Here is a 14,883-nt window from a genome sequence, read left to right as displayed (position 1 = left end):
AAAAAAAAAAATCCCCCAAAAAACTATGTAAGCATGCATAAGTTTCTTTAACTGATCTAGATAAAACCATTGTCTTTACTAAAGAACCATGGAAGAACCATGGTTTTTAATAGTGTATGCTATTACAAAGACTGAATGCTTGCAGGCAATTAAAAATATTTTGCACTAAACAAGTTTATATCACATTTTGATTTGTGAAAGGTGTCTAAAGGGCTCCTGGGTTCATCCAAAGTGGCTGGTGGAAACGAAAAATGGTGTACGTTACTCATTGCGATTGCATAAACTGAAATGATTTGAAGTGGTAGCATCCATATGAGGCCAGCTTCTGCAAATGCCAACTTCAGAGAGAGAGAGGGGGAGAGACTGCAACAGTGAGAGAGAGGGTGTGAAAAAACTGAAGCACTGGATCAGATAGCAGACAGGAGAGAGAGAGAGTGAGAGAGAGAGAGAGAGAGAAAGAGAGAGAGAGTGGGGATCCACTGGTCGCACTGAAACACTGGAGAAGAACACAAGAAATCCTGAAGCCTCATCACAGCTTAACTGTGCATTAGCACATCAGACCAACACTACGGGAACATTACTGGAACATTTTGCAAGCTTTTGGAGGGGATTCTATTTACCACGTTCAGTGAAGACCCCTCTTCTACTGTGTGTGCGTGTGTGTGTGTGTGTTTGTGAATGTTTGTGTGTCTCGCTGTGGGCACCGCTGAGGATGAGGACCTTGCAGGACTACCATAGGATCTCCTTGACTTTAAAGAAGTGGTTCTACCCACAGAGGAACCCTTGAGGAACTCGGAGGAATCATGCTTTAACTTGACCCCCGAGCGAGAGAGAAAGCGAGAAGCCCCCTTTTCCATCTACATCCACACTATCGCACACACATTACACAGACATACGGGTGGGCAAAAGGTAAGCAAAAGCTGTTTTTAATCTGTTCTGTGGCAGCATAATTACATAGCAACTATCTTCTTTGCTTTTCTGTCATATGCTGTATGCACAGTGATCATTTGCAACCTGTAGGCATGCATCATGCTTGACTGCAACTACCATGGGTGAGTCAAATCTGTTCTCAGTCTTATGAACCCGGTGGCACCCTGTTGGATTTATACTATAGCTGCTTGCGTGTGCATGTGTGATCATTAGGATCATATAAAAGCTGTCACGCTGCATGAGAATTGTTGTCTGAAGTGTTCAGTCGTCCACACACAGCATCTTGTGCAAACCCCTCCCTGTCAGTGACACAGCCTGTTCTTCTCAAACGTGTCATGTTTTTTTTTTCTGATGTCATTATGTAATCTCGCCTAAAAGTTAATACAGTATTTTGTACATTAGTTAACAGTTTAACCCCATAAGCTCCTTTGTATGTCCACATATGCAGTGACTACATGAAAAACAACAAAAATTGAGTTATTATTAAGTTGTAGTCTTGAGTACTGCTAATTCAATGTACAATTCTGTATATGTTACATTAAAAGGTTAACAGACCAAGCTCAAGTTTAAATCCATGGTTCAACAAAAAATGCACATAGCATGATAAAATTTCTATTGTTTTAAAGTAAATTGTATGTCTAAAACCATATTTTAACAGACAATAGTAAATTAAATGTGATGAAAATGTCAATTGTTTAGATCTAAAACCATGTTTTAACAGACAAGTCTAAACCTTATTTTTACAAACAATGCCCATTAAATGTGATGAACATTTGAAGTCTAGGACCATATTTTAACAGACAATGTCCAATAAATGTGATAATAATTTCAGTTGTTTAAGCCTAAAACCCTATTTTAACAGGCAACATCCATTAAATGTGGTGAAAATTTTAATTGTTTAAACCTAAAACCATATTTTAACAGACAACATCCATTAAATGTGATGGAAAGTTGAAGTTTAAAACCACATTTTAACAGACATTGTTCAATAAATGTGATGAAAATTTCAGTTGCTTAAGTCTAAAGCTGCATTTTAACAATGTCCATTAAATATGATTAAAATTCCAATTATTGAAGTCTACATGACTATTGTAACAGACAAAGCCCATCAAACATGATGAAAATTCCTATTGTTTGAAAATAAATCTTAAGTGTAAACCCATATTTTAACATTAAAAGCTCAAACATTATGGAAATCTCTATTGTTTGAAGTAAGTCTTTAAGTCTAAATGCACATTTTAAAAGATAAAGTCCAAACATGATGAAAAGTCCTATTACATAAAGTAAACCTTAAGTCTAAACCATATTTCAACAATCAAAGCCCATCAAATGTAGTGAAAATCTATTTTGTATAAAGTTACTCTTCTGTCTAAAACCATAATTTAACAGACTGAACCCATTAATTATGATAAAAATGTCTATTGTTTAAAGTTAATCTTGAGTCTGAAACCATGTTTTAACATTAATGTCTTAAGTCAAAAACTATATTTTAATAAATAAATTCCATCAAACATGATGAAAATGTCTAAGTAAATCTTAAGTCTGAAGTCATATTTTAAGAGACAAAACTCATCAAATGTGATGAAAATTTACGTTGTTTGAAAGTAAATCTAGAGTCTAAAACCATATTTCAACAGCGTCTGTGATAAAATTTTCTAAATATTAAGTCCAAACGCCAGAAATCTAGAAACTCCCAAAAGTCATAAAAACACTTCAATGTAAAACACTAAATTGATTCTTACTGTAAGACAAATGATGGATTTTGCACTCTATGTGATTTAAAATGCTAGTCTAGGTCACCCTGTGCACCCCGTGAGGCTGTTGCAGCTCTTCACATCCGGCGAGAATGTTATTAGTCTTCCTTCATAAAGTTTATTAAATGAGACTGATGGAGCAAGACGAACTCTTAGCCCAGTCGCTATGGAGATTTTTTTTGGGGGGTGGGGGAGGGGGGTGGACTGTAGAGTAATTTCTGATGGCTTTCAGGTACCGGTCAGAATTAGCATATTCTGTCCCAATTTACATTTCTATTCATGATTTCCATATTTTTGTTCTGTCTTTGAGGGGCCAGAGGAGCAGCAAAGCTCAGAGCGGGCGAATATTAAAATGACAGCTGTCCCTTTTCATTCAGAACGTTCAAGCAGACAAACTGACAAAGTGAGAGGGGACAGAACAGGCTGTGCGGCCAAGACAGTCCCACCAGCCACGCTGGCCTGAGTTCTGTTATCTTCGTCAACTTCAGACAATTATAACTGCGCTGAAACTTACTGTAAATTAGTACTAGTTGTGTCATAACTCTGCTATCTGGTGCAGCCCAGAAGAGGAGGATGCATTCTCCTCTGGACTCTTGGTTGCTCTCAATGTTGCCCTTGCTTTGCCCATTAGAGGTCTGAAAGTCTGTTGTAAAAAAAACCTAAATGATCTATCCATGTTCTAAACACCGGATCTGCATAACAGCTTTACAGAACCCTGGGAAAAATCCCATTCAACCTAATACATTCAGATTGGAGTTTAGATTTACTACATAATGTTCAGATTCCAGTTTAAAATACTACATTATCAAGCGGGGCCATGGTGCTAGAGCTAGTTGGAGCTATGCAGATATCAGGCACCATGCTAACACTAGCTCAATTACACTGATCTATCCCAACAGCATGACCTTTCACCTGCATGCAAAGTGAATATCATTTGCAATAATAACACACTCTAAATTTCTGTATTCTGAGTTGCATGTTACAGTTTCTCATTAGGTTAAATAGAATTTTTGCCAGTGTTCTGTAAAGCTGGTTTTTAGATACAGGGCTGGTATCTAGATTGGCCACCTGTACTGAATTCTCAGAATTTCATCTACCTCTCGGAACTCTGTGCTGTGAAATTTCAGCTGCCATGATCTCAGTTCTGTGGCTCAGAATTCCAGACTTCCTTCTTAGCAAGCTGTTGCGTAAGCCTGTCCTCGTCCGCTGGACTGATCAAATCTACACTCGAAATGCCTAGTCTACAGGAGCCTGATTAGGATGTCGGAAAGTCTTTCTAATAACTTTGATTCAAATGATCTCTCTTTCCCTGTTAGATTGTACCATGTTGTAATACATTCTGGCTTATCTGATCTAAACCACTGACTCTGAAAGGCAAGGTAAATACCCTTCAGTACCAATGAGCTCCAAAATTTGCAGGCCAACACTCATTAGGCATCATAAAAGAGTTCTACCAAGCTGCTAAGAACAAAGCTTCTAGATTGCTTTCTAATTTACCAGATGTACAGCACCATGCAAAAGTCAAGATTTTCCTCATTTTTTTCCATTTCCAGCCATTAAGTATAAGTTTTTCAGGTGACATTTTTGAGGAAACTAGACATAAGATAATCCAATTGCATAAGGAAGGGGAAAGTCACAGGAAAACAAGTGAAATCAAGCTCCACTCTTGCTTTAGATCTGAAAAAATCCACTGTGAGAAGACAACTCAAAACTATGGGTCTGAAAGGATGTGTAGCTGTCAAGAAGCTGTTAGGAGGAAAAAAAAGAAGAAAATGTGCACTAAAACATTGTGATTTGTACTAGAACACCGAAACTGGACAGATCCCAGACATGACCATCATTGAATGTGTTTGGGATGACTTGGATTGCAAAAAGGAGAAAATGCAACCAACTTCTAAGACTGAACTTTGGAGGTACTAACCTATTAAGCATGGAAAAATTCCCCTACAGACTTCTTACAAAAAACTGTAGGCAAGTCTCCCAAAACTGAATACTGAAAAACTGGTATTTCTGTCAGAAATATCTCCTGGAAGATTAATAACTTGTAGGCTTCTTAATTAATAGCCATTTTGACTGGAAGTTATTGAAATTAAGGGTGACTTTTTGCACACTACTACATGTATATACTGCATGTCTGTGTGTGTTAGTGCAGTGGACAGCAGCAGTGGTTGGGTTTGTTTGTGGTGATTGTACAGAATTTTATTGAACATGCTGTTTTAAAGGGTCTATATTCTACTTTTTTCCTGCATTTTTATTTTTTTCAACATTTGTGTGGGTTTAGGTACCAAAAACTTTCATAATTATTTTTACATGACCATCTTTGCAAACTGTTCCTTGGCATTAAACAGTCAATTTTGTTACTGTGCCTTTGAGACATAAATGAGCTCTGGCCCTGTATGGTACCTCATTCAAAATGCAGTCCAGGCTAAAGTGCTCCTTATAAATTCTGATTTTATATATATATATATATATATATATATATATATATATATATATATATATATATATATATATATATATATATAAGGTTTGCACAACGGTTTAAATGTAATAGTATTTGCATGCTACAGTACACTCTTTTATTTAAAGAAAAGTGAAGAAATGGGACCTTTAAATGTGCTTCATATATATATATATAATGTACTTCATTTGCATACAATTTGAGAAACATCAGGAATCAAAGTATGTATGATTCACCTTTAAGTGGAGGTGTGTGGGGAAGGGCCAATTCTGGGGCTGGAGTATTTTTTGCTAGAGCGAATCAGAAAAGGTAGATCAGTGCAGAGAGAAAGAAAGTGTCAGCTGACTATCCTATCAGGCAACTCAGGGTCACTACCTGGCAGACCTACAGAATACTGTGACCAGTAACAGGTGTTTCTTGTTCTAGCTGCAAAAAAACTCTCTCACTTCTCCTCCCATTAACCTCTATTATACCAAAACTCTAACTCTCTCTCTCTCTTTCCCTATCTCTCTCTGAGTGATTGGCCACCTGGAGGATGACTAAAATACCGCCGCATGAAGCCGGCAGTCACCCCTCAAACAATCGCATGCACACACACAACCTCCACCAGACAGGTTTCCATGGTAACCTCTATATCCCTCCATTTCTTCATCTGATTCTTTTATTCCTGAGCCCTGTAAGGACGCAGCAACGTGTGTGTATGTGTGTGTGTGTGTGTGTGTGTGTGCATGGAGGAAATCATACGGTGTGTTATTCTCATTATCACTTTCATCTGATCTGAAGCTTCTCAGCTATTCACACTCACTGATATAGCAGCACCTATCACTACCCGCTCCTCAACTGTGTGTGTGTGTGTGTGTCTGTGTGTGTGCGTGCATGATGCCTCTGCGGGAGTACAGTATGTCTTAGAGCACAGATCCTTGGAAGTGTGTGTGTGCGTGAGTGTGTGTATGTGCACTAGCCACAGTGAGACAGGCATCTATTATTAGAAAGACAGATCACTTGAGTCAGGCTGGGTCTGGACGCCTAAATCTGGACCCCACCGGCGGCTCCCAATTCAGGGGCTATCAGGGGAATGACGCAGCACTGAGAACATAAAACAATTACTGTAGGACAGCACTTTCATGACAAATGGCACCTGTACAGACATTTATAAAGGCTTATTCCAACTAACATCGATAGTCATAGCACTTGCTGAGGTAAAAAAAAAGACATCAAAATGGATAAAAGCAGCTTTATGGTAACTGATGCTTGTTTGGATAACCATTCACAAATGTTTACATGGGTTTATGTCAATTGTCATGAGTGCTTATGGGTGACATTTTCTTTTACAGTCTCTTACAGAAATATTTGGTGAAAAATCAAATTGGCATGATTTTCCACTTTTCCCAAATGCAGCCAAGACATGTTTGGTATCAAAATGTTGCTTCTTTAGTTTAAAACTGGAACTATGAGGATAATGTTGCTAACAACCAGTGGAAGTCAAAAGTCTCTCAGATTTCCACAAATACAAGCCCAAAACTTGTATTTGACTCAAACCACATCCAGGTCTTAATTCAGCTAGCGCAGACAAGTCGATGTGGTTTAGTGCACAGCATGACTCACTGTAAGCCATCCACTATCCATGTAGCTCAGGGGCGTCCAAACATTTTTCAAAGAAGGCCAGATCATGCTGTGTCAAAATCCATGTGGGCCAAAATATTATTCACAAATGATTCAAAATATTACATTTTCCAAATATTAATGTGAGCTGTCTATGTGATACCAGGTTTCCTATCATTGTATAAAAGATGCAGAAGGCTTCTTTTTTTGGATCAGTAAACACTTATAACACATAATTAAATTGTTTAAGACTAACAACAAAACATGTCTAATGTATTAATTATATTCCTATTCAACTGTTTACTTATTCAAAAATATAATTTGTGAGGCAAACTAAATAGAAATACACACATTTTTTTGTTCAGCCTTAAAGGATTAAGTATTAACCACTGAATTTGCGCTGATAAAAAGTTGGTGGCATGCAAGTTGCTTTAGTTTCTTTCCTGAATATTTATTGTAATGTCCATGTTTTGCTTCATGTCTGTTGATTTTGAATTCATTACAGTCTTTTGACATATGAGCCACATGCATTTGCTGTGGCTCACAATAAAAAAGTATTTAAATGTCCATCTCTCCAAAATCGCCACTTCTCAGAGTAAAGTATGTGCTTTATGGCTGTAGTCTTGACTAAATTTCGTACAGTAAATGAGTCTGCAGGTGTATTCAGAGAGGAAAGGCTCTTAAACTTCAGCTAACTTGTAATTTAATGGTGCTGCTGCCACCATCAGGTGAAAGAATAAACTCCAATGTACTGGCAGGCGGGCCACTTATAACACACTCTAAAACAGAAGCCATGGGCCAATTGGGCCGCATTTGGGGCCAGACTTTGGACGCCCCTGGTGTAGCTAAAAGCCATTTAGGATAGCTGGAATCGTTTCTTTCCGTAGCATCATTCCATGCAAGACAACCAAAGACAGAGCTAAAGGAATTCTCAATGAATTTACACCATAGGCTAACATAGGTACAGAAGCTAAGTGAGTGTACAATGTCTGATTACAACATTAGCACATTTTCTGCACAAATGAGCCTCAACCGTACATGTTTGACCCTGAATATACACATGAAGAAATGTGTCAGTTGAATGCTGGACCCACCAGTGACTCCCCGGACCCACCTTTTAGAGCGAAGCTTAAGACAGGTTCTTATTCAAATTTTCCATTCCACCTGGATGGAATAGTGCAGCTGTTACATTGTGGCACCTCAGGCAGTTGGATTGTAGTGCCTGTAGGTGCCAGACTGTAACTGCTGCACCATTTAATGTGGATCAGAAAATTCAAATAAGGAGCTGCTGAATAAGACTCCAACTTCAGCCTTGTCCTCTTAGCTACATATGGCATGACAGTAAGTGAGCACAACAAAGGCAGGGAAAAAGTTTACTTGATAAAAATTCACTTGGTACAGCTGTAGATTTTAGAATATCCTGCTGGAGACCTTCCTTGTAATCGTCAGGAAAAAATGTATTACCACATATATGGAGATATGCCTGTGTCTGCATCAGTAGGAAATCGGTGGCAATGTACCAGACAACCCATTGATATCTTTGTTCTTGTTTTGTGAAACTGAACACAACACCTCATACTGATATTATATAGTGGAAAATCATGAAAATTAGATTTTTTACCAAACTATTCATTTAAACACCACATATTAACCAGGTAAAAGTGAGGTTCAAACTCCAAAATGCTAAGTGTTTTTTTTTTGGGGGGGGGATATTTTTATGAAACATTTTCAGTACAAAAATAATAACCCAAAAGACAAATAGACACACAAAGACGCACAATCAAATCATTTCAACTAGACAAGGTCTTGTCCCAAACCTTTTTGACAACGTCAACTGCTGCAGACCAAGCGACCACAGTATCAACCTTTGCTCGATTCAGTTTTGCAGAAGCCAGTATCAGTACCAGGACATCTATAAAACAGAGCAAAAGTGTAGATCTTAAGTGCACGCTCGGTTCTGCACGAAATTTCAAAATTGCTTTTTTCGCTTCTGTCAGAGAAGCCAATACTTTTTTCTTTTGACAAGGTTTCAAGTTAAGTACTGAATCATCTCTGAGCAGAAACAAGGCTGGATATAAAGGCAGATCTACTTCTAGTAGAAAAGAGAGCAAGGAAGCTGTTGTCTCCCAGGGATGCTTTACAGGGGGTACTGCCAGAAAACATGAACAAATGTTCTGAGAGCATCTGAAGAGCATTTAAAGAAAAGTTTATCAGTGGGGTTATATCAAGTCTGTGTGCATAGTTTACCACCTGATGAGCAATATTTTAGATGAAAACAATATATTTTTTCAAATCAAATCCCAATCCAGCTCCAGGTCAGCTATGGCTAGGTCACAGGTCCGAATTTCTGGTACCCCAAGCACATGGGGAGTGTTAGAAATAAGTCTAGGTAAAAAGTGATGAGTAAAAAGTACCTGGTAGATTTATGGCATGAAAAGATTTCTAAGGAAGCAGTAATTCTTACTGTGGTTTCTCTGGGTCCTTACCATTTTCTTCAGAAAACTAGTACTTTGTACCATCAATTTACTCCATATATTTTACCCCATATATTTTACCCAGTACTTGGAGGTTTTTCTGATTTACTTTCCTGCTTTAATATGTAGTATTATATTGAAATTTATTATTACTCAAAATATTTTAGAGATATTGTTCTTTATCACTTTAATAGCTAGGACCTGTTAAGCATTTCAATGTAATATAGTTAGATTTGGTACTTACAATCATTTTAGCCAAAATAATTACAGTATTTAACAAATTGGGGTTTGTACCTCACACATACCGGGTTAATACCTAGAACTTTGTGGACTGTAAATAAAAGAATTACCGTCTTATGTGGGTGTAATGTAGCCTTACTCATGTAAAAAGGTATTGAGGATCACAGTGATGATGATGATAATGATAACGATGATCATGATGAGCTGCAGTTTAACCCTCACTTCCCCCAACACTGGTAGTTGCTCTGCTGAAGTGAGGTGTGGAGCTGAGTTTCACAGGAAAAGTGTGAGATTACTTTAATTAGCTACATCTGCTGCCATACAGACACAGACACGCACACACAGAGTAACACTTGTGTGCACAATCCCAGAGCAGAAGAGTAACACATCACTAACACTTCACTAAATCTGCCTTCATCACTACATATATAACACGGCACTGCATCAGCTGCCAGATTTCCATTTTTGTCCTAGGGTGGTTTGGTTTTCCCAATAAAGGATGGTAAAAATATACAGCAGTCAAGACAATTTAATGAATCACTGCACAAGAAATTACTCTAGTCTGCTATGTATAAGCATTTATCTGTGACAGTGCTGTCCAAAGTGTGGCCTGCAGGCCAAAGTTGGCCCATGAGGACATTTGGTTTGGCTCCCAGAAAGGTACCCTAACACCACCCCCTCATTCAGTGAAAGAACACACCATTTTTTTTTACTATACAGTACTGTGCACAAGTCAGTCATGTCCAGTCAAGTACAATATTCAGTAGTCAGTATTAAGAACAAGTCATAATTCTGACTAGATATTAGATTATCCATTTGCATAAGAAAGGGAAAGTCAAAGGAAAATATTTGAATAATTAGAAGTTTCCAAAACTGGAGTTCAGATATAGAGAAAATAGGACTCATTCCAACTGTGCAAGACCTGGTAGACCAACAAAACTGTAACCATCAGAGATAAACACTACTTAGAGCTTTCATCTTTGAGAGAGAGGACAGAATCAAGCTCCACTCTTGCTTCTTATCTAAGAAAATCTGCAAGTGTTTCTGTCTACCGTTTCACTGTGAGAAGAGAACTCAACAGACAACTCAACTCACTGAAAGTGTTTTGTATTATTTTGATTGTGAGAAGCAGAAAATGCAAGCAACTTTTATGACTAAACTTTGGAAGTATAGAAAAATATCCCTGCAGATTTCTTTGAAAAAGTCTCATAAAAAGAATAGAGTGGACACACTAAATAATGAAAAAATATATATTACATTTAGTTGGTGAGGGTTCTGTGTATTTTTCTGTTAAATATGTTTTCTGCTTTGCTAAAAGATGCTAAAAGATGAAAACTTTTCCCAATGGCTATTTTGACAAGAAATTAAAGAAATAAAGGGTAGTGCCTGACTTTTACTGACTTGTACTGACAGTACCCTATATTACTCTTATTTTCCTTTTAAAATGGCATTTTTGAAGTATTTTAGCAACACAATATAGTGTAATGTTATAAAATACACTTTTAAAAACTTGATTTGAAATCTACTCATCTTTATTTTTATTCTGTTTTGTCTTTTTGGTTTCTGCCCAGCACAAAACATTGTCCTTTGACCCCAAGATAAAAGTCTGGGCACCCCTGGGTACCTATACTCAAATCAAAATTAAGATTGTTGTGATCGATAATGTTAGTAATCGAGAAATCTTCTAATTGGCTGATGATATAATAACTTAATTAAAAAGGTCATTCAATAAAAATAGACATTTTGAACAATAACAAACTATGTATAGCATTTAAAAGATTTCAAAGAACTTCTTTGGAAATAGATAAACAAAGAAGACTCAGAAATGAGTGTGTCAATCAAGCGCTGACTCTTTCTGCAAAAGAGACAAGTAAGAAAACTTAAAATACATGTTATTTACATTAAAATTGCATACTAGTTCTTTGATTCATCAAAAAGTTATTTTTTAATTGATTATTTTTGAATCATAGTTAAACTAAGTTTAGCCAAATAATCGTGAAAGCCCTAATCAAGATGAGAGGTTAACAGTCATACCTTCAGTGATGGCTGTGTTCACTGAACTGCTAAATGCAGTTGTTTCTGCCTCTTTCCCAAAATGACTACAAGCACTTTAGCTAAGTGTAATAAGTCAAATATTTATAAGATATTTATAAGATGTCAGAGGACTGACCTTATCTTTCACTCTGTCTCAGGTCCCTGTGTCCTGTGCAGTGATTGGTGAAGAGACAGGGAGGCCTGGCATTCCATCCATTGGTTTGTCCTGATCGAGCAGAGTGGCATGAGTGTGGGCAAGTCCCACAGGTACAGTGTTGTGTCATCGTCGGAGGAGGACGTCCATCGCCACGGCAACATGCCCGCCCTTGGGAATGGCTTTGGAAACGGCAAGATCCAGACACGGCGGAAGGCACGCAGCCGCTTTGTCAACAAGACTGGCCAGTGCAACGTTAGCTTCGCTCACATGGAAGAGCAGTCACAGCGCTACCTGGCTGACATCTTCACCACCTGTGTGGACATTCGCTGGCGCTGGATGTTTGTCCTCTTCTCCCTTGCGTTCATTATCTCCTGGTTGGCATTTGGGTTCATCTTCTGGGTAATTGCCCTCATGCACGGCGACATGGACAGAACTTCTGGGGATGACTTCACGCCCTGTGTCATGCAGGTCAACAGCTTCGTTGCGGCCTTCCTGTTCTCGGTTGAGACACAGACCACGATTGGCTACGGCTTCCGCTGTGTGACGGAAGAGTGCCCGATGGCCGTGTTCATGGTGGTCGTGCAGTCCATTTTGGGCTGCATCATTGACTCCTTTATGATTGGCGCCATCATGGCCAAAATGGCACGACCCAAGAAACGTGCAGAGACCTTGCTGTTCTCCCACAATGCCGTGATTGCCATGCGGGATGGCAAGCTGTGCTTGATGTGGCGAGTAGGGAACTTGCGGAAAAGCCACATAGTGGAAGCCCATGTGCGAGCACAGTTGATCAAGCCAAGGGTGACAGAAGAGGGCGAGTATATTCCTCTTGACCAGATTGACATCAATGTAGGGTACGACCAAGGCCTGGACCGTATCTTCCTTGTCTCACCCCTGACCATCATCCATGAGATCAATGAGGAAAGCCCTCTTTTTGGAATCAGCAAGCAGGATCTGGACAATGCGGACTTTGAGATTGTGGTGATCCTAGAGGGCATGGTTGAAGCCACAGCGATGACAGCTCAGGTGCGCAGCTCTTACTTGGCCAGCGAAATCTTATGGGGCCATCGCTTTGAGCCAGTGGTGTTTGAGGAGAAGAACCACTACAAGGTAGACTTCACGCACTTCCACAAGACTTATGAGGTGCCCTCCACACCATGCTGCAGTGCCAAAGACATTGAGGAGAGCAAGTCTTTGCGGTCCAGTGCTAACTTCTGCTATGAGAACGAGCTGGCCTTCATTAGCAGGGAAGAAGAGGAGCAAGAAGACAGGAGGGGGGAAAGGGGAGCTGAGATGGAAACCCTATCAACTAACCTCAACATTGACCAGAGACCATATCATAGAGAGTCAGAAATATGATCTCAGATACCTTTGACCTTCACCTCTAGAGACTTTCTTTTAAAGTAGATCCAGCCTGTCCCTTTAGTTTTGGCTATGATGGAAAGACGCACAGCAAAGCAAGTGCCATATGAACGTTTGACCCTTATGACGTAGTGCAATGCTGTAGTCAAGGGCAGGCAAGCTATGTCCATGACTGTTGTGACTGGATGGCCTTCCTGTAGGAAAACTTGAAATAGGAGTATTTGTTTCATATTGTAGTTTGAAGTGATAGCTTTAAGTGATATCATAATGCAATATTGAGCTAACCTGGGTGCTAAACTTGGTCTGAGACTTACTTTTAGGCTATAGTCTCTTGCTTTGGTAGAATCTCTATACTCTCAAGTCAAGCATTCATCAGCATCATACTCATTAATAGATCACAATCCACTTTGGTGTAACCTGCAGCAATAAATATAAGCCATTCTATGTGTTTTGTATAACTTAGCCTAACTCAGCGGTTAGTCTTTAACATATGGTGAAAATACTCAGTCAGGGGTCTCAAATTACAGCCAGCTTTATATGGCCTGCCACATCCTTAAATCTGTCCACAAGTTTTACATTCGATGGGAAGACATCAACCAACAAGATCAGCATATGTTTATGTTCACGTTGTGAAAAGTAAATATAGTACTCCTTGCAAAAGGAAACATTCAAACGAAAACCTGACACTAAGCAGGTATGGGTGCAATTTAGATATAACTAGTATAGGTTAGACATAACTAAATAGTTTAGTTTACAACATAAGGGTAACATGTTAGATAAAAAGAAAACGTTTAAAAATAAACAGTTAACATTCAACTACATGGGAAACTTTTTCCCAGGCCTCTTGGAGGAGACCAGCTAGCCTGTGCCTCCAAGGTAATTTGAGTTTGAGACCCCTGCTCAGAGCTATTTTTGTTTGTTTAATGTCATAGCATATATCATAAAAACACTCTCCGACATTTTGGGTTTTCTTAACCCTAGAGTGCTTTTTGGTAAACAGGATCTGTCAAACAGGATTCTTTAGGCACGGCTCATTTGAAAAGGTCAACAGCAGCACTCATATTATCAAAGGGAAACACTGAATATCTGTTAACTTACAGTGAACAAGGTGGCACCCAGGTTAGCAGATAGTTAGGCAACTAAGTATCTTATATAAAAGTGTGTAGATTAATCTGTGTGTGTGCGCAAAAACACTTCTTTTTGAAACAGTCATCTTATTTTTTTCATTTATTTCCAGAAACACAGTGGCTATTTACTTCTATACAGAGGACACAGCCAACAACCCACACAATCATTCATGCTCAGGATGCACTCTCTTGCACAGCAGAACATGTACGGTACAAGCACAGAGATAGTCAGAGCTAAGAGAAAAATGGTGTTGAAATTAGGTTGCCACTAACTAGGGCTGGGTAAAAGCACCCATATTGTGTTATAGCACAAATCGTATTATTATAAATTTCCTATTATTTTATATCTGTTGCATTGTGATGAATGTGCTGTAGCTCCAACCTTGACTGAAGGCTGCTAACACAAACACTGCTGGCAACTAGCAACATAATCTGACTACAGCAGGGAAACAAAAAACTAACTTCTGAAACTCAAATCAATTCAGTCTTGGTTATAATTATCCCTATTGTTGCATGATTCCTGTATTGGGACAGATATTGAATAGGCCTTTGATACACTGAGCAGGCCTCATTGTTTAAAGGCTTGCTAATGCTAAAGGGCATGGTGCAATACTAAGTGTTAATCTACTTTTGAGTGGCGAGGGTGATGATCAAATGCTTAAAGCTTGCTATGGCTAATGCTCAAGGTTAATCCAGAACAACGGGGGGCAGCATTTGAACAAATCACCTCAGATGTTGGGCTGAA

The 14,883-nt window shown here is 38.8% G+C and overlaps 1 protein-coding gene across 2 annotated transcripts; it reads left to right on the top strand.

The window, feature by feature from the left end:
• The first annotated feature begins 361 nt into the window (after positions 1–361).
• On the top strand, positions 362–14,138 carry kcnj12b (potassium inwardly rectifying channel subfamily J member 12b). 2 transcript variants are annotated; one of them, XM_036589533.1, is made up of 3 exons: positions 673–909; positions 1,021–1,052; positions 11,654–14,138. In XM_036589533.1, the coding sequence occupies exon 3, from the start codon at positions 11,740–11,742 to the stop codon at positions 13,006–13,008; it is 1,269 nt and encodes a 422-aa protein (XP_036445426.1). In that variant the 5' UTR covers positions 673–909; positions 1,021–1,052; positions 11,654–11,739; the 3' UTR covers positions 13,009–14,138. The 2 variants fall into 2 exon arrangements, with proteins under 2 accessions (XP_036445425.1, XP_036445426.1); XM_036589532.1 differs by lacking the exon at positions 1,021–1,052 and having other exon boundaries at positions 362–909.
• Positions 14,139–14,883: the final 745 nt, after the last annotated feature.

This window comes from Colossoma macropomum, unplaced genomic scaffold (assembly GCF_904425465.1).
Source record: "Colossoma macropomum unplaced genomic scaffold, Colossoma_macropomum, whole genome shotgun sequence".
In the NCBI taxonomy this organism is placed as follows: domain Eukaryota; kingdom Metazoa; phylum Chordata; class Actinopteri; order Characiformes; family Serrasalmidae; genus Colossoma; species Colossoma macropomum.
The sequence above is the reverse complement of the archived record's forward strand: the minus strand, read 5'-3'. Positions and strand labels throughout refer to the sequence as shown.

Coding starts and splice junctions, on each gene's coding strand:
- kcnj12b (XM_036589532.1), top strand. CDS start 11,740: ATGAGTGTGGGCAAGTCCCACAGGTACAGTGTTGTGTCATCGTCGGAG.